The following is a 24,552-nucleotide window of genomic DNA, read 5'->3' on the forward strand; positions in this document are numbered from 1 at the left end:
TCCTGTATAAAGGATTTTAAAAGGGTTCAAAAGGGTTGCAAGTGGAACCTTTATAAAAAGGTTCTACCCGGAGCCAAAAAGGGTTCTCCTATGAGGACAAGCTGAAGAACCTTATATGGTTCTACTTAGCACTTTTATTTCTAAGAGTGTAAGTACCTTGTGATACACTTCACTCATTACCAATATAAGATCATCCTTGTATATTTATTGTAGTACTGTAAGAATTATTGTTACTTTCTACTTCACTATGTTTCAGGGGGAGCTTGAATTTATTACACACATTAATCTGACAGCTAGATTACTGATTAAGTCTGGTCGTGTTTGTTAAGCCAAACATTTGCTCTCTTTTTAATTGATCTTTCTGGACACCAGGCATTTCTACCTCAGTGCAAGAGTTTTATTTACAGTGCTGGCCCATTTCTCATTTAGGGCTCCACATGTTTTCTGTTTCACTGCAGAGGCTGTTCTCAGCTGGAGGACAATCAAAGAGAGTACGCGTCTGCTCGCTGCTGGGTCTACATATATGCCTTTCCGACACGTCGTGTTTAACAAGCTGACTGGAGCCAGTTTCGTGTTGCAAAGATGAGAAAACCGAGATCAATCCAGCCAATCCTGCTCTTGCTGCCCCTCCTGCTGATCCTCGCCAGGCTGTCACAGTTGTGGGCCTTCCCCTTCAGCTCATCTCTGGATTTGGACGTCACTCCCAGGACAACTGTCTTCTCAAAAGGTGAGCAGTGAGGAGATTTTTCAATCGAAACAGAGGCTTTCAAACTGTGACAAATTTCTGATTCTGATGAGGCAAGCATACTGTGCTAATAAATAGGTAATTTGCACATCTGTGTTTTAAGAAATATCAACCGGTTCAGAGTTGTTTGGCCTGATGACACATTTGGCAATTATAACCCCCATTGTGAATTATAGGTCCCATATTATGCAAAATTAACGTTTTAAGAATTTAAATCCTTATGTTTGGGACTCTGGAGGCCCTACCAGTCGCCAAAGTGTGAAAAAAGATGACTCACTGATGTTTTTGTGGTCCTCCTCAGTCTAAGTACAGGAGATAAAACACGCAATGTTGACTTCTGAGCTCCTTGGGACGTCACAAGATGCTAAATTCTTGGAGTCTCACGGAGCTCCACTTTGTCCGTAAAACACGCGAGAGTGCAACGGTATCCGAAAACAGTTCTCTTCTTGGCACCACAGTGCAGCACGGAGTTCTACACAAACTTCCAGCCTCAGAGGATTTATCTGTCCAGTGAATTCATGTTATATATGACAGCAATGTGCCTGCTAGAGCCTGCAAAAGATCACCTTTCCAAATGCTAACTGCTGTTCGCTCCCAGTAGCCTCTGTGGCTGATGTCATTTCCTGTCCCTTTGAAGTTTCGTTTTACTTATAAATATATATTTATATTATAAATTTACAAAAAGTTATTCGCTCAATAACTTCAGGGTTTGCCATTTTTAGATGAATTCATAATCATAATAATTCAGCAAGTGGGAGCTTTTGTAAACTTTTAAAACATATTAATTAAACCCTGTTTTGTAATATATATAGACAAAACAGGGTTTAAGATTTAGCTCACAGTGGTGATAAGTGTAACAAGTGACAAGTGTCACCTAAGGGTGGGGAAGGCTGCTGAAGATTAAAACATTTCAAATGCATTCATGAAAACACACATGCAAAAAGACCAGTAAGTTCTCACCCGCTGTCCTTATTTGATGCTGCCGTAGCTCCTTCCCTCCCCTTCCCTGTTGAAAAAGTGGCACAGTTTCAAAGTTGGCCCTGAAGACAGCCCCTTCCGAGTTATTAATCGCCTCTCTCAAGTCCTGTCCTAGATCACACGGCTCAGCAAACACTTCTAATAAAAACAATAGACAGAAGGCCCTCATAAAAGTGGCCCTGAGCACAGTGGACCTGATTAGTGTCCGTGCAGAAAATACTGCTGAATGCGTGTGTTGCACACACACGGTCAGCACCTCTGCATTTCTTCCCTTCCGTTGCCCACTTCACATCCCACCAGCTCACCTCTGCCCTCGACCCTCATCCTCGCCAGCGATCACTGCCGCAGCGGCTTGCACTACATCTGTAGTGGCTATAGGGACTTTGAGCTGTGGCAGACTGATCAAAATCGCTGTGCTCTTCCCTCCACTCCATCCTCAGTCGTCCTTAGAGTATTATTAGAGGACAGGTGGAGTGAGCGGGGCCGGGGGTGCTGGTGCAGTATCATAAGAGCTGTTGAGAGCGTTGCAGTGTGAGGGGATTGGGAGAATTTGCTGCTTGATGGTGTGAATCACAGTCAATCAGTAGAGGTGCCATATAACAGAGGAAGTTGCCATGCCTGAGCCATTTTGTTTGCTGATTCCTGGACAGAGGAACCCCATAATGCACAACTGCACAATGAGATGATGTTGACAGATATTGCAATTGTGATACAATACTGTTGACAGTTAACCCTTAGGACACAGAGCCTTTCGGCTGCTTTTTTCTACTATGTTAAAACATACAGTATATAGAGGCTATACGAATGTGCAATATAGAGTGTCTTATAACCTTTTTTTTTCAGCACAACCTAGGCAATCTGATGAAAATGTAATATGCGGTCTTAAATACATTACTCAAAGGTCTTACATTTTTCAGGGCAGGACTATTTAATATATATATATATTTTCTTTTTCTTGGGGGACTGCTTGGGTTGTAATACAGCAGGATCCCCCAACTATTGCCTATATTTATAATGTTTTTGGTGTTAAATTTCATTCAAGGTCGCATTAAAATGTCTTAAAAAGTCTTAAATTTGACTTGCAGATACCCTGTTTGGAAGCCTGAATATGTGACCTATAAACAGACACCTCCAGGATGTCCATATAAGGAGTTGTGCATTATTGGGTGCACCTGCCCCACAGATCCGTGCCACATGACCAACAAGGATTAATATGTCACTATATTACTGTTTTGTCACAAGTTGTTTCGGAATCAAATAATTACAGTGTATTTTGAAGTGTATAATAACTTTATTTTATATCGCAAACTTGTTAAAGTTGCAATTTGTCGTGCTGCCCTGATAAATGCATAATTACTGAATGTGGCACTGCTTTTTACGGCTTTTGTCATGGAACTGTTTACAACTAAGAGCGTTTTGACTAATTACTAATATCAGTGCAAAATTAACTCTGATGGGTTCATCAGACGGGGCGGCACACACTACAATTCTTGACGCTCATCTCAAATTAAGTTTGTATAATAGCATCACTGGCAGAGCTCATTGTCTATTCTGAAAGCCTCTAAATCATCGCGCCTCTGGCTGTTTATTTCGCAAATCTCTGACTCAGATTCAAAATCATACATAACTCTGCTGCAGCCAGTTCCAGTATATTATCATAGATTTTATTTCTCTCTTCTGCCCCTCATAGAAAGTTGTCCTTGACCCACTTTCTAATCAGTAGGGGATGCTTGTCGGTGCATGTGACAGTTCCGGAAGTGTGCATGTGTGTGTGTGTGTGTGTGAAAGAGCGTTTCATTGGTGTGTCTGTGGATGTCGGGGCTGCTAACGGGGTGTGCGTTTGGTCACATCATGTAAAAGCTGCACTCGTGCACCTCTCGGTGACTTTCCCTGTGGAGACGCATGACAATCTGGGGGCGGCTGGAGAGTAGCAAGCGCCCTTTTTTTTTCAAAGAGATAAGTCTGCCTCGCTGTGTATGGAAACAGCATAGATGTTGTGCTGTACGTGGGCGTCTTTACCTATGGGAGACTTTGTGGGAGGATTTATAGTGTGTTTCGCAGCTGGGGTGAAAAGGTGCTCATTAATTTACGACATGTATCGCAGATAACCCCCCCCCCCCCCCGCACGAGTGGGTGTACAAGGACAGGATGTATCATAGGGAGATCAGGTTTACAAATTAGTCAGTTGATAATCATGATGTTCAGCAAAAACTCACATTCTCAGTAGGATATGATGCTACACGATACTAATGAAACTAAATGAAGAGTGTATAAGGTTTTGTTTATATGTGTGGGGGCTAAATTTTACAATTTAGATTCTGGTGGAGAAAGATGATTGACGATGTTCTGAACTCTGTCGATGGCTGCTTCGGCTTTTTCTGTCTCTGCTACCAGAACTAATGTAATGCAATGCAGTTGTAAAATATTGATGCACTGTATCATGTCTATTGCTGCGACAACAACCTGAGAGTGCAAATGTTGTCTAGTGTGTAATATTTATTGGAAGTAATTGAATATACCACCCGTGAATATGTCTGTGTAAGTGTATAATTGCTTTAAAATCAGGAGAATTTAGCTCCTGTGGCCGTTGTATACGCATTTTTGATGCATTTTGCATTTTGACACAGAAGCTAATCACGCAAACAAAGAAGAACCTGATGCATGAACTAACTTTAAAACTGTAAAGCTGTAACCTCATCAACAGCGGCTTGTTGACGACAACCTTTCTGGTTTTCTGGCCACCATAGTTCCTCCCCACGTGCTTGAAAAAGGGAAGTAGGGAGCAGAGAAGCCTCCTGTTTGTTGCGGTGATCATGACGCATAGTGATCATGCATTATTGTAGACATTTAGTGATCATGCTTTTTTTTTTCTTGGTAGAAAACTATTTTCCTACATTTAGTATGATAATTACAGAGCTGAGTGGACAGGCCAACAATAGTCTCTGATTCACTGCTCAGCCAAGTCTATTCTTGTCTAAAAGCCTGAGCAGCTGCATCGACAATGTGTTGAACACAGAATACATTGATTATTTACTCACATTTTCAGTTTGGTCTTAGTGGAGTTGTCAGCGTGACAGCACTGGTGCTACACTCTTAGAAATAAAAGTGCTAAGAAGAACCATATAAGGTTTATCGGCTTGTCCTCATCGGAGAACCGTTTTTTGCTCCAGGTAGAACCTTTTTAAAACCCTTTATTCAGGAAAGGGGTTGTAAAGGGTTCTCTGGATCAAAATGGTTTTTACTGGAACCATTAGTGTTACCAAGAACCCTTGAAAAACCTTTCTCCTGGAAAGGGTTTTTCAGAAGCAAATGGTTCCAGGTAGAACCTCAGCCCTTTTGGAACCCTTATATAAGAGTGTACGGATTGTAATAAGCTACCTGCTGCTATATTTTCAGGACTTTAAAGAAAAACTGCTGCTAAATAACATTCCTAAATAGCAATAAAGGATGTTATTTTGGCATTTTTTATTCAATGATCTTGAATAATATGTCAAACAGCCACTGTCTCTTATACTGTTGCCTGACACAGTTTCACCTTGTGTTCTTTGGAAAAGGTTCAAGGTTGAGAATTTGCACCCGCTGCTAATCAATAATGCTTGTTTGTTGTTTTACATGTTCAACAGATTTGATATTTGTTGAACCGGTGAACCTCTGTAGAGGTCTGATGTACAATAATACATAAGAATAATGTTAAAAATAATAATATGATTATGACAGACTAATTGTGGTGCCCTTATTGTTGTTATTATCATTATCATTATTAGTATACCCTACAAAATGAGCTTATTGTAAAGTGGTTACCATAGCAACATGACTCCAGTTGAACTGCATTTGAAGAAATCATCCTAACCACGGATAAAACATAACACAAACAAAATGCCACTGCTTTTGTATTTGCCCATTGTAATTATTTTAAACATATTAAAATGCAGATATGATTAAGGAGAATATAATGTAGGAAACCTCAGTGCTTCATATACTGTACCTTGCCTTTCATTTCCATACACCAGGACATCCAGTTGTGTATCATCTCTTATGTAACGCAGATTCACATCATTGACTCTTGAGTTGGGGAAAGAAATGACGAGATGCTTATATAATGTAAGCAGAGTTGACAACAACTGACAGTTCTTACACTGTTCAAAGAAGTTAAGTCAGTCTTTCCCTCCAGTATTTGTTCGTTTGTTCCCAAATTTTTCGGCAAGCGTGTGTGTGCGTCACATGCTCTCCATAGATCAGTTAATCAACTGGCCACTGAGTCACACAGGAAGTCACACAGTGTGGTGATGGCGGTGACGGACGCACGCGCTATATCAAAACACGCAGTGGATTTACTATCATCTCGGGGGTCCCACATGGAGGATTACGTGTTGGTCTGAGCATAAGCTGGCACCTTCTGGACGCACCACCTGTGACGGCTCAGCGCTGAGACAAAGTCACTCTGGCGAAAAACACACAACATGCTTTCCTCAGATCTTGTGACTCACTGTCAGAGACTTCTTCACTCGTTTTCAAGAGCGAAGTTATGGGGGAGAAATGTGTGTGTGTGTGTGTGTGCCCAGGAAAGACTGACAGATGTTGTTGTTTTGACCACCAGCTCATGAGTCATGTTTTCATGACATGAAAATACTACCTGATCCTCATCCGAACCATATAACATGAATTCATATAATAATTTACGTTGTAGGGACTTGCTTTTTTTGCATAAATAAGGAAGACAGATCCCCATAATGTGACTGTTTAGCAGATTTAGGTCCCCACAACATGACACACACACACACACTCTTATGCATGACAACTGGAGTACAACAATATCACAGAAACCAGCTAATAGTCTATGCTTGCTTCTGGCTCACCCCAGGGCTCTGTTGACTGTCCTCATTGATTTTGTTGCAAAGCACATACTGTTTGTGTGCGAGACAATTACCATGTAATTGTCAGCGTTAACAGCAGGTATTAATTCTGTACCAACCAATATCCAAGGCATATTCGGCACAAGACAAGCTATACCTTTTAATTTTAGTGTTGGAAGGCCAGAAAACTGGTGCATTTGTATATTTAATACTATTATTGGTGTCTTTCTGGAGGCATAAGCCATTAAAATGTGCATTCATTTTCACATGAACATACACGAAACACATCCAACAGGAAAAAGCAATGATTTTATAGCAATAATTCCATGTCAGCAAATCAATGAAACAGTGAAAAATAATAACTAAAAGCAAACAAAAAAAATCCCCATAATTCCTATGCATGTGCATGTGCATACACACACATAAACACAGTGCTTGAAGTGGGATTTGTACTATTTTATCTACCAGCACTTCTCACAAGATGCCATTACTCTGTCCAATTCATTATTATGGCGCATAGTAATCATTATTATGATATTACTTGACGGTCGCCTGTCTCATGAGAGTCTAGTGTTTGTGTCTAGAGCTGTAGGGACCCCTAAGAGTAGAAGCCGAAAGCGAAAAGAAAAAGAACAATATCTATTAAAAGTGTTTAAAATCTTTTCATTTATGTTTAGTTATATTCACTGACTTATTGCCACATTTGTGTCGTGGAGGACAGCAACGTAACAGGACACCAAATGAATGGACTGTGTATTTACTGAATATTTTCATATTTAGTAATTCCAACAGACATACATGCTTTATATGGATAAGGGGAGTACTGACACTTATTTTTCACTTGCACTATACATACCATAAACAAGTATACGTACCCGTACACACCAATGCGTACACATACAAAGACACAGTACACATACCTCGACATAACATGTCAGCGTCCTTGCCCTTTCTAAGATGTTACTCTCGTAAGACACAAAAGCCTGCCATGTCTGACAAGTTCTTTTATTCACCCCCGACTATCATCATTTCAAAAGCTCCTGCATGAGTTTGAGCCTCACTGTTGACTCTGGCCTTTGTGAACTCTTCTAGCTGTGAAGAATAAACCTGGCAGCAGCAATGAAACCTATTAGAGTTGGTCCGATCTTTGCTTTACACCTTTATACTGTTGTGTATTTGCAGTCTCTTCACAGTTGCACAAACGATATTTTTCTCGTCTTTATTTCTCGTACGACTGAAAGATAAGCCGTGTTTTCCGTCAAACATGCACTGCTGTAGGTGCTTAAAGCAACAACCCGTTGCATCATGCCAGTTTGGAGAGCAAGGTTGCCTCACTGCCTCGGAGCCAGGGACAAAATGTTCACGTCAGCCTGGTCCTTCTTAGCAGCGCTCTGTGCTTGTTAAATAACACGACCACTGTTTTGTTAAGATAGAAAACCAAGGCTTTCGGTCACTCTTGGATTACTCACGAGTCGGGAGTCTCACCACAGCCTTAGGCTTCCGTTGTGTTTGTGCGCACATTTTTGTGTTCTTATTAAGTCAGTCAATCGTTTTGTTACTTATCACTCCTGTGATTAGGTGTGTGTTTGTGTTTGTGCACACTGATATGTATGTGCATTTGCATGAGGTCGGGGGGTAGACGGAATCATGCTGCGTGAATTCAACCCCCCAGCCTGTCCTGACCTTTGGAGCCTCTCATCACTGCACCCTCTGATCTGACTATATAAACAATAAGTGTTGTCACAGCCGCATCTGTAAATAACATTAGAGGCATAATTACAAGCAAATTCGAAACGAGTGCTCTGTAAATGTCATCACACCCCTACTGATGATTAACTTGCTTTTTACCATGTGCCTTCATTTGCAAAACTGAAACAACAACCTTTGCATGAAACAATTGAAACGGTTTATCTTAAAAAATGCAAGGTGCAGAGGCATTAAAGCTCACATAGAGTGGTCCTATTACACATATGTGGGTTATGGAGGTCTGCTTACATACATTAACTTGTTTTTATGGTCAAAAACCTCCTAATTGCTGGAAACGAGCCGATAGAAACCTCTCCTCGCTGAAGCTCTCTTCAGCCGCGCTGTTTCAGACTGATATCTCACCCCCAGAAGACAGACTGTTGTGATTGGCCAGCCAACGACCGCTTTCCCAACTGTCTTGTGATTGGCCAGTACCCGGAAGTGACATAATCAGCACACCCGCTCTCAGAAGCGCAGCTCCCCCCTCTGGAACGGTGGATGCACTGCTACTCATTATCAAAACATTGTTTTAAAAGTGTTTCAAAATAGCTTTGTCACGACTCCCCGCCGCAGTCCCTTTGACGACTTTGACCCGCAGTCGAATCCAGAGTCAGAAGACACTGTCGCAAGCGAAATACCTCCACAACGGACGTTCTTATTCTTCTGTGGTACAATGTACGCAACCGGATGTGCCTGGACTAGTGCCCGGACCAAGAGGATCCGCTGTTCAGGAAAAATGCTGTTTACATAACCGGACCAGGTTTTTTCAGAAATCTCGCTGAGCCCGATATTACAATACAACACAACATTCCCAGCAGCAACTTTATTTAAAATTACCACTCTCATAAAGTGCAGAGCTAATAGTTTTAAAACTTTAGTTGAGAGTTTTCTGAACCAGGATTTATATTTACAGTATATATGCAGTGTCAGTCTTCTCAACTGTTATGTATATAATCAGTCTGACAAGTGTGACATAGCCTGTATAATAATAACCTAGTTATGGACCAGATAGAAGATCCCTGGAGAAGTGCGGTTGTCAGAAGGAAACGTAGGACTGAAGGTGGGTGGAAAGACTGACTCGGGGCCTGTGGTTGTTCTGAAGAAACGACGGCGGGTGCATCTGCACCGCTGCTGTCATCAGCCAGTTTGTCCGTGTGATTGTCAGACAAGCGGTGTGTCATGCAGAGAAGGCAACATCCTCCATGTGATTTTGGGGGAAACTCTTTTAACAGTTTTCAGTGTGTGTGTGTGTGTTTTTTTTTCCGAGATCATAGAGGCTGAGGGACGTGCTGTGACCCTCATTATCGTCGCGCTCTTTGTGAAACACAACCAAAGCATTGGTAAATCTGTAGTTGTGATAGTAGGGGGGTAGTCACATAAAAACATGTTTGTCTTAGATTTGAATAAACAGAAAGTCCAAGCCCTTTGATTTGTTGGAAAAAGTTCTGTATTACCCAACTAACTAAATTGTACACTCACTGTTGGACACAATATGACTGTAAGCAAGACAGCAAGCTTCTAGTTAAGTTGCAACTATTTTTATGTGAAAACCAAATGATATACTATGATTATATTAACAGTAATTGCTACATAAATCCAAACATTACACAGATTTTATGGCTTCTGTATTGGTTTATTTGTGCTCATTTAATTAGACAGCGGCACTTGCTACTGACCCTGATTTAATCCAGTATCCGTTTAGAATGAATCTATTGGAATATAAAATAACACTTGCTGAAATGCTGGCTAATGCAACATCCATATCCACGAATGGATGAGCGCTGGAATATTCTGCCATGAGTTCATTAGGTGAGGAAGGTGGAGAGATTAACATGCCCATCTTGTTCAATTATGCTGTTGTTCTGTAAGGACAGCTGCACTCTCTGTATGGGTGGTTTCCTTCTTCTTCTTCCCCCATGTCAGATTCATTAATATAACTTTTAGCGCAACTCAAACGCTCTGTAGACGAGCTTCTGCTCTGAGGGTGAAAAAAACCCCTCATTGTCCTCATTTTTACTGTGTCACAGCAGCAGAGCAGCCTGTTCCCATTTCTGAGGTGTGATACTGGGATGTGTTCAAGCATTGTGTTTCCTGCAGCAGGACAGTTTTTTCTTGTGTGATTGGTAGATGGCTACACTGAGCCCATGGACAACACCATTTAGACACACGTAACTATAATTTTTCCCAGTTACTGAGCAAACCTCTCTTCCCCATCACTCACACATAATACGAGGTGTGTGCGTGTCAGTAATGGTGATGTGCGGTGACGATGATGACACCGCCATTGAGTGCTAATGAGTTGTGGCAATACTGCGACATAATTCCTGCTGAATGCCCTAAAAAAAATGTGCCTCCCCTGCGCAGTCTTTACTCATACTCTTTCTCAACAGCTTCTCTCAGCAATCACGCCAACAACCCACACTCCACATCCCCCACATCTGTGGTCAAGTTTGATTTTGAAATGGCTTTATTTGCTTTTAAATGCCTTCATAATCATGGCCCTCCCTATCTTTGTGATCTGATTCAGCTTTACGTTCTCTCACGGTCACTAAGATCTGCAGATCAGCTCTTCTTGGAGACCGAGCTTTCTCTGTTTCAGCTCCTAAATTGTGAAATTAACTCCCACTGCACAACAGGCACACAACCACACTTCTTGTTTTTAAATCTCATTTAAAAACACATATATTTTTCTTAACCCAGGGTGAGTTCTGTTTTATGTATGCGTTTTAGCTTCATTTTCTTCTGAATGTGTCTTGATTGTCTTTTATGTAACTTTTTCAATCCTCTTATTGTTGATTTGGTATCATGTGTACTTTGGTCCACCTTGTGGTTTTAAAATGTGCTTTATAAATAGAATTGGATTGGGACTGGAAGTCTTACCCGAAGACTTGAAACTTTTCATTTAGAAGGCGTACATGGAAAAAAAAAGATGAATATCATGTTGATTTATGGACTTATCATTTTCTGAATGTAAAGAAGGTCATAAAATAATGAAAATATCTGGCTGTTGATGTTTAGTTTTGAGTTTTGGACTTTATTTTGTTGTATCCATCCTGTGTGTCTTCATATTGGATAGTGTGGCTTTATTTTTCGTTTCATTTTCTACTACTTAATCCTCCACATGAGGGTCAGGGGTGGGGGGGCTGGAGCCAAACCCAGCATAGGACATAAGGCGTTGGTCCGACAGACAGAGACAAACAGCCATCCACTCTCACATTCACACCTACGGTCAATATAGAGAGTCCACACAGAAAGGGTCACCATCGTGCCGGAATCTGAACCTGTGACTGTAGCCATTGCCCTTTTATGTACGCGGTCTCGTTTCATTTCCTGCCGCCCTAATTATGCACACCTGTTCCTTGATTGTTTTCACCTGTGTTATATTATCTTGCTGTGTGTTTCCCTTCGTCTTTTGCTTTGTGTCCTAACAATTAAACTATGCCTTTATCTTTTCACCAGAAACTAAGGAACTAAACTTATTATATTTATAATTAAATGAGCGAGTGAGAACTTATATCTTTGCAAAACACGTGACCTAAATAGAAAATCACAGCTCATTTTTGGCCACTAGCACACAAAAAAACAGATACTTGGCTTCATTTACTTCCTACTGTATTTACTGTTAATTAGGAATGGTTGTGAACCTGGCTTTGTGAAAGAATAGGTCAAAGCTCCAAAGATAAAGTTTGCTGCAAAGCGAGGGTCTGTATAGGACATGCTTTTGAACGGTGGAGAGAGTTGAAAGCTGAGAGGAATTTCAAAACAAATGCAGAATTGGCTACTCTTCTCCTAGACAGTTAAGTGAAGCTTGGCTAACTAAGTTAGCATCATAGCTCGACGGGGATGGACATTTCTTATATTTTGAGAACTGTTGAGTTTCCGTTTTGAACTGAAATTGAGTGTAGTTACCGTTTTTGGCCACATTCTTACATATGGCGCCTTTAAAGAAAAAAAATAAATATATATATATTAAGTGGTGTCACGTTTATATCTACAGGTCTGCTGGGCAGCGCTCGCTTCACTGGCTTTTCCCAGAACTACAGCACCTTCCTGTTGGAGGAGCACGCTGGGCTACTGTACGTAGGAGGCAGAGGAGCGCTGTACGCACTCAACACCTCCAACATCACCACACCTACAAACCTCACTGTGAGTACCAACAAGCAGCCACACATCACCGCATAATTGCCAGTGTTAACAAAGAAACAGGAAACCATGTTTTTGCCCCCCCCCCCCCCCCCCCTCTCTCCCTCCTCCCCTTATAATTGAATGGTTAAAAGAGGACAAACTAATAATAGCTGTGGGCAGATTGAGTAAATCCCATTTTCTTCCTCCAATTTTTACGGATATCAGATTAAATGCACCTGGCGTTTTCCCGGGCTACACTGAGCAAAGTCAGAGCTCAGCCAGAAAATTGAAAATGTGTTGTCCTTTTTTTTTTTTCTTCTCTTCCTGTTTATCACACACACTCTATTATCTACTTTCCCTCTCTCTTATATGTTCAGCTAACTGACTCACCCTTATCGTCCCTCCCGTTGTTTACAGATTAATTGGGATGCTTCGCCTGAACAGAAGAAGCAGTGTCTGAACAAAGGCAGAGACAATCAGGTACAAGGCTACAGTCGTATTATTCAGCCACTTTTTTTGATTACTTTTCTCATTTTTATTTACTTGAGTTTTTTTTATCAGAGAGTCTGTGATGTGTAGAGAGAGCAAAAGAAAGTCGATTATTCTTATATTTTCTTCTGAATCAATGTCTTCTGTTACTCCGAGCAACCAAACAGAGCAAATAATCATTTTTGAAATAGCCGTTTGAAATAACACGAGAAGTCATTGGCAAAGGCTACAATTAAATCATTCTGTTTTTGATTATTCTGTGTATATCGTTTCTTAAAAATGCAGTACATTTCATAAAATTAAGTTGTCATCCTTGAATCACACTGTAGTAGTTGGTACATGGTATCTTGTCGTAATGATCCATCTTTAAATGTGTAACACAGTAAATATTGAACTGAAACTTCAATTAAATGTCGTATTGCAATTAAAATCACAGTTGAAATAAGTCAGCAACAAAAAAAATGACTTTGTACATGATGTTGACTTTTTATAGATCAAGAAATGACCTATTTTCCCTGCTTTTTCCCTGCAGACAGAGTGTTACAACCACATTCGCTTTCTGCAGCGATACAACGAGACTCACCTGTACGCGTGCGGGACAAACGCCTTCAGACCTCTCTGTGCTTACATCGTAAGAGCTAGTGTGGTCTTCGATTTCAACACATGTGGCAGGTAGGACTTTAAAGAAACTTGTCAGTTTACTGTTGCCTCCTCTCTCTCTCTGTTAGGACGCAGAACGATTCAACTTCACCTCCGGCTTTGAAGAGGGCAGAGACAGGTGTCCCTTTGACCCGGCAAAGGGATTCACAGGCCTCCTTGTGGGTAGGCTTTTCCAAATTTGCATTTAATCTAAGTTGGTATAGACAAAGCAGCACACGAGCAGTTTTTTAATTTTAAAATTTTCTAACTCGGAGAACTGAAGCTTCATTTTTCGATTTACTCGGAAATATTGCCTTTATATTTCCCGCACTTTTTACAGTGTAGTCCGTAGAGATTTTAACAGTCAGTACGGATAACTCAACCAAAAACTCTTAAATGAAGAGACTTAAAACATTCTCTTGATTCAGTTTGAATACATTAATTACTTTTTGAAAATGAAAATAGTAACCACACTGGTTGAGCATTACCATTACTTCCATTATATGTTAATTAACACTTCCTTTTGCGTCGTGTGCTAACCAGACGGCGAGATGTTCACGGCCTCTCAGTACGAGTTCCGCAGCTCTGCAGATGTTCGTAGAAACTTCCCCTTCCCCTCTCTCAGGACAGAAGAGGCCCCGACACGGTGGCTTCTGGGTAAATACAACTCTTTTTATATAAATCTCTTTTTTTTTTTTACAAATATCTTTACAGATTCCCTTTGTGCTGCATTGCAGCTGTAACCTTCTTAGATTAGGTTACTCAAACCTACTTAAAATCTAAATCTTTTGTTTCCAAGGAGACACATTCTACGCTGCTGAACTGTGTGTGTGTTTGCAGAGGCAGATTTCGTGGGCTCTGTGCTGCTGAAGGAGAGCATCAACAGCTCTATCGGGGACGATGACAAGATTTACTTCTTCTTCACGGAGAGAAGCCAGGAACAGATTGCCTACCCGAGCCAGACAAAAGTGTCCAGGGTTGCCCGAGTCTGCAAGGTCAGAGCGAGAGAGAGAGAAACAGAACAAAACAGTATTAACCATATTTACGCGACTGGGTCGAGAAAGTTCATTCTTAAAAAAAAAGGAACAAGAGATTTATTGTGCCTGCAAGGTTACGGAAAGAGGAGAAAAGTGTGTCTTTTGAAGTGTGGGATTTTCCATTCTGCTCTAATCTCAGTTTCTTCTCTGATGGTGACTCTTTCTGTTGCCAGGCAAACAAGCCCACCAAGCTCACAAACCATCTTTTAATTGCCATCTCCCCCTCTTTGTCTCTTCCTCCTCCTGCTCTTCTCTTTTTTCTCTCTCACATCATTTTACTTGCAATCACCATCTCCAGTCTAGACAGCATCCCCAGCCACCATTCATAGATGGTCTTTCTTCCTCTCTTTCTTCCTCCCTGCCTTTTCTTTTATCCCATATAAGAATGTCTGTGGAATCAAAAGAGTGCCTTCAAGAATCTGAAATATTTGATTATCATTCAGTAGACTATAACGGGGCTTGTATATCTCCAATTTACAGCCCTCTTTAGGACATTGGGTTTCCTCTTTTGGCATTTTTATACAGTATATCTTCATTACTCGTTCATTCATTCATACAAATGAACCAATGGTATTACTGCTGGAAACCAGGAGGACAATCCAGGTACTGAGCAAGCACACATTGACTTTAGCTTTTGCTGACATAAACTGGATACTTAAGAGTTCATTAGTGCAGTTGGCATGAATGCAAGTGTCAGCTAAATATAGTTTCCATAGACTTATCTCACAGAAACTCTGACACGAACTTAAACTCAACATGCTGTATTACATATGTCTACTGTTGTAATAAGCCGCAGTTGTACAGTATGTCCTTGTGTCAGTGCCCCTCGTTTTTTAATTCTTTCACCTCACGCTGCTGCAGCCTTCGCGTTATTTATTCACTTGTGAATGTTACTTGGCCCCATCCTTGAAACGATCGGTGTTGCTCTGTGAAAAAGCGACTTGTAAAAGTCACAGGAAAGACACACATTTGAACTGGCACCACTTTTACGTAACAAGGTTGATATACTTTTCGCATCTGTACGAGGAGCAGCTCCCTCATAAACGTTAGTTTGTGGGAACACTGGTTTCCTACCAATGACGTGTAGAATGTAGCCATTTTAGAATGTGATAGGACTAGCTCCAGCTCTCCTTGTGACATTGGATAGATGAAAAGCAAATGGTCACATGGTAAAAATGACTTATTATACACGTTATTCCCTGAACATTTTACTTCATGATGATTCTCCCTGCATCCAAAAGAATTTCATTTCTGGGAATAAGGTCTGGACTTGACCCTTCCCCGCTCTTCATCACCACTGTGGAGTTTCCAGGCTGCTCGAGAGTGTAATAACTCAGCCTGAAGTAGGCCACAGCATCTCATGCACATGTGAGCTCGGTCCCCAGCTCAGCCCTTGTGGCAGAGAGACACCACACAAGTATAGGAGGCAGATCCGCTGATAGTGAAGCTGCTGGCAGTAGCCTCTGGCCAGAAAACGATTGAACACTTGCCATTTTTGAGCTGACTAACTAGCTGTCCTTTTCCTCTTCTGTGACTTCCTCTGCGATTGTGACCTATTTTTGCAGTGAAGGGTTTAAATCACATTAAAAACAGGCTTTTTTTTCAGTTAATCAAATGCAGACTTTCAAACTTTCCTTTGTTCTTATACTGAGAAAGACAGGCTGTCGGTCATAGTCTATATTATAACATCAGAAAGCAGCATTACATTTGACTCAGTCTGGTCAGCCATGGTTTATTTCCCTCTAGGCGTATCTTTACCGTGCTATGCTTGGATTCTTGATTCTTTCATTCCCTTGGATTCAGATTGTGACAGCCCAGTGACCCGCGCGCTGCTTTTGATTGACGTTTACTGTAATCTATCAGTGCATCCTTGGAGCTCTTCTCAAAATTAATAACCTGATATTGATCTCAATAAGATTCTTTAATGATGTTTTCTCGGGAGCGTCCATCTAACTCAGTCTTACAGTTTCCAACAAAGCCGAATCTCTATAGATTTTACTGTGTAAAAATGAGTGATCCCCCGTGAGTGAATGCATGCATCTGCAGTGCTTTTGAGTTGGTGTTACTGATGGAAGTGCTTATAATGCTGGCATTTTTATTACAGATTCATGTATGTTTTGTTAATTTGATCTGCTTTGCCTTTTTTGCGTGGGAGGCTTAGGAAGGCACATCATCTTTAGTTGAACGACAGAAAGATTAGTCAAAGTACAAAAAAAAGAGAACATATGTAGGTGTCTTGCAGCGCTACAGACGTGCATTTAGAGGGAAATGGGTGAAAGTAGAAGACCAGCATTTCAGCTTCTCTTTCACAAGACACAATCTTTGTCTTTGCGTGTAATCATGTCTTCATTACGATCTGATTCATATCTTCTTTGTAGATGCTTGTGCTTTGATTATAGCCAATTTTGTCTCCATGGCATTTGAGAGGAGGATCTGTGTGATTGTATGACTGTATAGCCACTGAAGAGACTGACTTTATCTCAGCATCCATCAACCTGTACTCATTCATCCACTGTTTCCTCTCTGTCCACAGAATGACTGGGGGGGACAGAGGACTCTGCAGAGGAAGTGGACCTCCTTTCTTAAGGCGAGAATGGTGTGTTCAGTTCCAGAGTATGAGCTGCACCTCAACGTCCTGCGCAGTGTTTTCGTGCTGCAGGGTCGAGATGCTCAGAGCAGCATTTTCTATGGCATCTTTGGCCTTGAATGGTAAGACTACGTTCACCTCCGCTGTTATAGAAAGCTATCGTCTAAGCACCTTGTACTTGCTTGGCTTGAGATCAGTATAGAGGTTGAATTAAAGGAGACATATATTGCTAAATCAACTTTTTAATCATTTTAATACCTATATATATATTGGGACTGTGGAGGCCCTATGAGTAGGCAAAGTGTGAAAAATATTCTTGGCTGTCACAGTGCAGCACAGAGTTCTACACAAACTTCCAGCCTCAGAGGATGTATGTGTCCAGTGGATACATTTTATACATATATATATATATTATATATATAGTATGTGACGCAATCTGCCGGCAAGAGTCGGCAAATGATGGCTTTTCCAAATGCTAACTGCTGTTGCATTTAAAGAGACAGGCACTCAAAACCGAGCATTCTGAACAGGGCTGTTTTGGCAGGGTGATTGAACTTCATCCTTAAGGTATTTAGACCAAAGTATATCACAGACATGTTCATTAGGGCACCAGGGAACTAGCTTGTACAAATAAGGTATAAAATATGTCTTCTTTAAGTACTGAGTCGTGATGAAATGATTAATCGACGCACTTTTTATTCAACGGAAATTACTCAACAACTAATAATTTAAGCAACAGAGGTGATGGGACCGTGTCAGAGGATGAAGGTTGCCAGTAGAATATTTGACAGCATTTGGAGTGTGTGTTTATGCCGATGTGCTGCAGAGTCATGCTGCATAAAACTGTCCCGAGGGTGTTCAGATACCAATAGAGAGGATTCCATTACAGCAGTACAGTAATGTCTGTTTCTCTATCACTTTTTCCCCTCCTCTCTTTTGTCGTTGCTCAAGCTCATCCTCTGCGAGTCTCTTTCCTCTTGTTCGCCACAGCAGCTGTGGTCTCTTTATTTTCGTCACGTTTCTTTCTTGTCGTTCTCTCTCACTCTCTGTCCCTCCTTGTCTTGACGTTATGCCTCGTTTTAAAAACATACACCTGTGTGAGTAATAGTCATCACTATGCATCACACTCAAAAGTGCGCAAGAGTGACTATAAGCCCCTGAGCTATACCGCTCCTGAGTTTTTGAAGACAGATTCTGGTTTCACTCGAATCTCATTTTTCTCACTTCAATGCTCTTTGAAGGCTGAGGTGGGCGCACAATAGACCTAAGAATGTGACGCAGAACTTTTCCCCCCATTACTAATCTTACCTTGAGGGCTTGAGATTAAGGGTCACCTGGCTCCCCGGATCACAACTCATGCTGTTGTCATGCTGTTGGACAAACCTTTTCTTTCACAGGTGCTGCTGCGAAACCACAAATGGGGCTGTTTTATTTATGACTCATGGGGAGTGGGTATTTTAGTACTGCGAGTGCTGAAAACTCTGCAAAACAAATAGTTAGCTTCTGTGAGTGGATGATGTGAATAGCTGGTGAGATAAAAAGGAGAAAATTACACACCTGTCAGAGATGCCCGTCCCACGCATGTCCATGCAGAGGGTAAAACCAAAGAGAAAATATTTACCACCCATAGTCTTCAGAGAAAGGAGAAGGCTTCTTAGTAGCCTAGTTACCTTTTCACCTGTCAGTGGTCAATCTGCGATGTGTTTGAAATTTGATCTGGGTGGCAGTTGCTCCTCAGACAATAACCTCTCAGTGTTTGTTCAACTTTGAATCATTAATCCTGAGTGTGTCCTCTGGATGTGTCCCCGGGGTGGGTGGGTGGGGATTGTCTTTCAGGAAGAATATCAAAGCTTCTGCAGTGTGCCAATACGCCTTTTCAGAGGTGCAGAAGGTTTTCGATGGGCCATACTTCGAGGTGCAGGACTCGAAGTGGAGGGAGTACACAGGGAAGGTACCAGAGCCAAGACCTGGATCTGTGAGTTTCATCAACGGCAACCTATGTACGTCTCTTTCCTCTGTTTAAAGAAACAAACAAAGCATTTCTCACTCTCTTTTTCCTCATACGTCCAGTGTATAACAGATCTACACAGGTCCCAGGGCATCAACTCATCTCGAGACCTGCCGGACATTGTCCTCACTTTCGCCAGAAGGCACCCACTGATGGCCAGCCAGGTGCACCCAATAGGGGTGCGCCCTCTCTTGTTCAAGCGGAGTGTAAACTATGTCAAGATTGCCGTGCACAGGGAGCCAGCACTGGATGGAAACATTTATACAGTCCTGTTTTTGGGAACTGGTAAGTCAGCAACTCCTGTGAAACCCTCATATCTTATTTAATCTGTGGCATAGAGCTGTGTACGTGTAGATTAACACTGTTCTTTACAAGAATGACTTTACATTGTGCACTCTCTCTATTACAGGGTATATGCAGGAATCCTGAAGTTAATGTCAATACCTTTTTAAGACTTTTTCAAGACCTTCTCAATTAAATCTATAGAGCACAACCATACAAGGAACTCATAACAAAGCCTTTTTAACAAACACGGGGAGGAAAATAAATACATTCATGCCTACTTTTTGCAGTCAAAATCAATGGACAAAATTTAATACCTTTTTCTTATAACTTCTTAATACATTTTAAGGGCCTTAATTTTCCCAAAATTGATTTATCAACTTTTAAAGGTCCCATATTATGCAAAATCAACTTTTTAATCATTTAAATCCTTATATATATTATATATATTTGGGACTCTGGAGGTTCTATCAGTCGGCAAAGTGTGAAAAAAGATGACTCGCTGATGTTTTTGTGGTCCTAAGTACAGGAGATGAAACAGGCGATGTTGACTTCCGCGCTCACTGGGACGTCACAATGCGCTAAATTCCTGGAATTGTTGTCTCAACGGTATCTGAAAAACGGAAGTCCACAAAGTCCGTGAAAAGTTCTCTTCTTGGCTCCACAGTGCAACACAGAGTCCTACACAAACTTCCAGCCTCAGAGGATTTATCTGTCCAGTGGCTACATGTTATATATGACGGCAATGTGCCTGCTAGAGCCTGCAAATGGTCACTTTTCCAAATGCTAACTGCTGTTAGCTCCCAGTAGCCTCTGTGGCTGATGTCATTTCCTGTCCCATATGTTTAGTTTTACTTTTTTTTAAGGTGGACCTAAAGAGATACTAGTAAACCGAGCGTTCTGAACAGGGCTGTTTTGTCAGGGTGATTGAACTGCTGTGGTGCTTCATTCTTATGGTATTTTGACCAAAGCATGTCACAGACATGTTCATTAGGACACCAGGGAAATTGTTTAACTTGGAGAAATAGGGTAGAATATAAGTCCTTTAATACTTTTTTTTTAAGACCCCGTCGACACCCTGTATTAACGTTCCATGTTATTCCAGTGTCTTGTCCTGACGAGGCTGTATCTGTCCTAACAGATGACGGCTGGTTGCACAGAGCTGTTGAAATCGATGGAGAAATGCACATCATAGAGGAGCTGCAGTTGTTTGAGAAACCGCAGCCCATAGAGAGCATGGTCATATCCTCAGCTTTGGTACGTATTCATGTCGACAAACTTGTAAGCTAAAATAATGAGCGTTTAAATGCCATATTTATGCTTAAAATTATGCAAATGAAACATGATAGATTGTGCTTTTAGTTTATAGAATGGCATGGTGACAGAGGAGTTTTACTTACCAGTCACATTCAGTGAATAAGAATTGTTTTGATCATATTTCACTTTCAACATTTTTTACAATCTGCATATATAATAAGTTATAAATCTCGCCTTTTTAAATGACTGTATCAATCAGTAAATGATGATTAATACACTTACACTATTGGGTATTTTTGTTCAAGTGGTGAAAAATGAGAGTCCTACAAATGCATTCAAAAATAGAATAATAGTACGTGTCTCTTCTGTCGTAGCGGAGCATCTATTTTGGCTCCCACTCTGGAGTCGTGCAGGTACCGATGTCGGCCTGCGGGAGATACACTTCCTGTTATGATTGCGTGTTCGCCAGAGACCCGTTCTGCGGCTGGGACGGGAGGCTGTGTGTAGAGATATCCTCACGTGCGCAGAGGTGAGGGAACAAACACCTGCACGCTGACTAATGGGTCACAAACGGTGTTACGTACTGTGTGTGTACATTAGTACGTTTTGCCCTCGCACTGCCTTTTTGTCTGAGGAACAAATTGAATGGAAATATAAAGATCTTTGTACATTGAGTCCAAGTGATGACATAATAACTTACAGTTATCTCCTTTTGAACAGAAATAATCCTTTTGACACAACATGACCTTTTGTGTTTGGTGTTTACTTGCTGCTCAAGGCCCAATAGCAGTCCTGGAGGCTTATTAATTATTTACACAGCTGACTTCCCTTTTAACCAAAACATTTTTTGACAATAATTGTCAATTTCAATCTTTGCAGAAAGGGACTGGGAAGGTTTGACATGATTACACCTCCCAAAACAGTTTGGTTAATCCACTTTGGGTAACACTTAACAGTATTCTTTCTTCTTGTATAATAAAGTGACAATAAATGTTTTGAATTGAATATTGATCTTTACATTAAGTGGGCCCGATAAATCATTCGTACACAAACATGTAGTCATTTGTACGAAACTTTGAGAGAGTACAGATTGTGTTTGTTTGTTTGTAGGTTTAGTTTCTATTCCCCCTTTAACTGATACCAAGTTAAATAGGTCTTTCCAGGAAACCTGTGTAACGTGTTGCAGTGCTGGAGGACGATCTCTGAGTGCATCCTTAGTATCTCCACAAAGCTGTAAAGTAGAACTGCAGTGAATTTGTTAAAAGTATCAAAATATTTCCTGCCGAGTCACTGCACTTCCAGTGCACGTGAACGTCCAGGCTCTAAGTTGTTACCCAAAAGTATAGCTTATTACTGTGTTATATTCTGTAAAAGAAATGCTAAAATGATATTTGATATGACATGTCATGACATGTCATATCAAATGTCAAGTTAAATCCAGTGAACACATCAGCCCCTCCTGTGGATTCGTTCTGAGGCAGCAGCACAACCAAAAAGTACCAAAAGGCTCCCGACATTAAACGGGGAGAGCCTGTACAATTCCTTGGTTTACTGCACGCAAGATCCACTTAATTTCTAAATCGATTAAAGTCTTTTTTGTTATCTCTCTATGAAGGAAAGTGAACAGTCTGCTGGTGTTGCAGAGGCATAATAGAGAGTAAAGCTTTGGCAGGGTTTTACTTAACTACTATTCTTTACTGCTCTGCGTAAAAACGACATTTATGTGTGCTGCTCCCTCTTCTAACTGCAGATGCTTTGGGGTATTATGCAGCCTAAATGTGTTAGCCCCATCAAGTTATATTGTTTTCAACTGGCTATAAGGTTTTTTTAAGGTGCCATGAAGGTTATTTTCGAAATGAAATCTTGACTTGCTGAAATGAAGGATTTAAAACTTGATGTTTTGTGTTTATCTGTCTTGCGTTTTTGTCTGTAAATGTGTGTTATTTAGCCTAACATGAACCAAGACTGGTCTCACTGAGGCACTTCTGTGTTGGATAAGCGAGAAGAGCACATTTTTCAATTAATGTACATTTTCAAATCTCCCTTTTCTCAGGTCAAACATAACCCAGGATGTACAGCGAGGGACCAGAGGCTGCAAAGAGAATTCAGGAAATGGTATGTTCTAACATGCTCATATTTTACATTACACACTACATCGATTATTGAGAGAAACTACTGCCGCCGCCCCCCCCCCCCCTCACACACTCACACATGCAGGCACAGATTACGGGGTGAAAAGCGTCCAACACATAATTCTTCTTTTCTCTGCCTGAACACTCAAGCACTTAGCTGCTATTAAGGGATTTTATTAGGTGTGCATACTTACCCATCCCCCAGGTCCCAGCACACACATTTTAATCAGTTCCTCTCTTGCTGGAGGTCAGGCGGTCATGCTGGCTGCATTGCGGGGCTCACTACATTTCAAGAGGGCTTATGAAATCTAATTGAAAGAGATGGTGAGAGGCTGAGCCTGCACAGGTTGCCCACCTGCACTTTTGACTCATAAACTTTGTGAGCTGACGTTTTGTTCTGCTGTGTGTCATCTCTTCATTCCCTCTCGCTCACACTCTCAGTCCTCTCTGTTCTGTATCTCCTTTATTCTCCATCATATGTCTCTTTTTTTTCTGTCGCTCAGTGGTCCATCGGAGGCGTTCGGTGATGACGGGTGACGACGTCCTGCTACAGTGCGAACTGCGCTCCAACCTGGCAACGCCGCGCTGGACTCTAAATGGCAGAGAACTCCAGGGATATGACCTGAATTCTGGCTACCGCATCGGTACAGACGGCCTCCTCATAATCGGAGCACGTACCCAGCAGAGTGGGTCTTACCGCTGCTTTGCCATTGAGAACTCGGTCTCAGTCCTTGTTTATCTGTACACAGTCAGGGTGCAATCAGACCCCTACTTCCCAATGGAGCCCACAGCCTCGACTTATCCTACTACAGTTACCAGCCCCACTGTTTTCTCTACCAGCAGCCCCACTGAGCAGCCCCTGCCCTCGCCTCCTGCCCCGATGCCCCCAGGTCTGGAGTACCAGGCGTACAGACACATGGAGGCTGTGTACATCTCTCTGGTGGCAGTTCTTGGAGGACTTTGCTTGGTGTTGACTGTGGTACTGCTCTATGTGAGCTTCTGCACCAGACGGGCCTCTAGATCACGAAAGTTCTCTCATCAAGGGCTGCATGTCCTGGGTTCCTCTGACAGAAAACGGAGCTCCCACCTGGAGCTTAAAACCATCTCCAGCCACTGCAACGGCCGCCAAGATCGTCGCTCCATCTCATTCTCAACCTTCGGGGATAGCTTTCTCCAGATAGTTCCGGGTGAGATCTCTCCAGCAAAAACACCTCCCCCAGCCCCTCCTCTTCCAATGCCGCCACCACTTCCCAACATGGACTACGCTAACGGGCTGTCGGCCACGCTGCCCAGTGTTCTGAGGAAAATGAACGGGAACAGCTACGTGCTGCTGGGGCAGGGCGACGAGAGCATGTCGCCGCTCTACCACTCTTTCACAGAGGAGCTCAACAGGATCCTGGAGAAGAGGAAACACACACAGCTGGACCTGCAGCCTGATGAGAGCTCTATCTAGGACACCTTCTGTCCGTTTTTGTCCCACAGTTATTTATTCTGTCCCCACGCTGTGACCCGGAGTTGTGGGGTGAAATTGACTGTATCAAATGCTGCTGTTACTAACCCAGTGTCTGAATACCTGCGGGCGACGTCCTAACCCGATCTGCCGTGTTCAACCTCCTGTGTCTCCCGTGATAAATGGCTCATGATTTTGACTCAAACAATGGTTGCCACTAACCA

The 24,552-nt window shown here is 41.8% G+C and overlaps 1 protein-coding gene across 1 annotated transcript; it reads left to right on the forward strand.

Annotated features, from left to right (window-relative positions):
* Positions 1-582: 582 nt before the first annotated feature.
* On the forward strand, positions 583-24,331 carry sema4gb (sema domain, immunoglobulin domain (Ig), transmembrane domain (TM) and short cytoplasmic domain, (semaphorin) 4Gb; the record flags this gene model as incomplete). The annotated part of the gene is made up of 14 exons (XM_083903809.1): positions 583-727; positions 12,320-12,468; positions 12,865-12,927; positions 13,469-13,567; positions 13,665-13,758; positions 14,119-14,232; positions 14,416-14,570; positions 17,146-17,321; positions 19,036-19,174; positions 19,270-19,492; positions 20,631-20,746; positions 21,121-21,275; positions 22,800-22,861; positions 23,382-24,331. The coding sequence occupies 14 exons, from the start codon at positions 583-585 to the stop codon at positions 24,329-24,331; spliced, it is 2,640 nt and encodes an 879-aa protein (XP_083759935.1).
* Between the last annotated feature and the right edge of the window lie 221 nt (positions 24,332-24,552).

Source organism: Microchirus variegatus (genome assembly GCF_963457635.1).
Source record: "Microchirus variegatus genome assembly, chromosome: 17".
NCBI lineage: Eukaryota > Metazoa > Chordata > Actinopteri > Pleuronectiformes > Soleidae > Microchirus > Microchirus variegatus.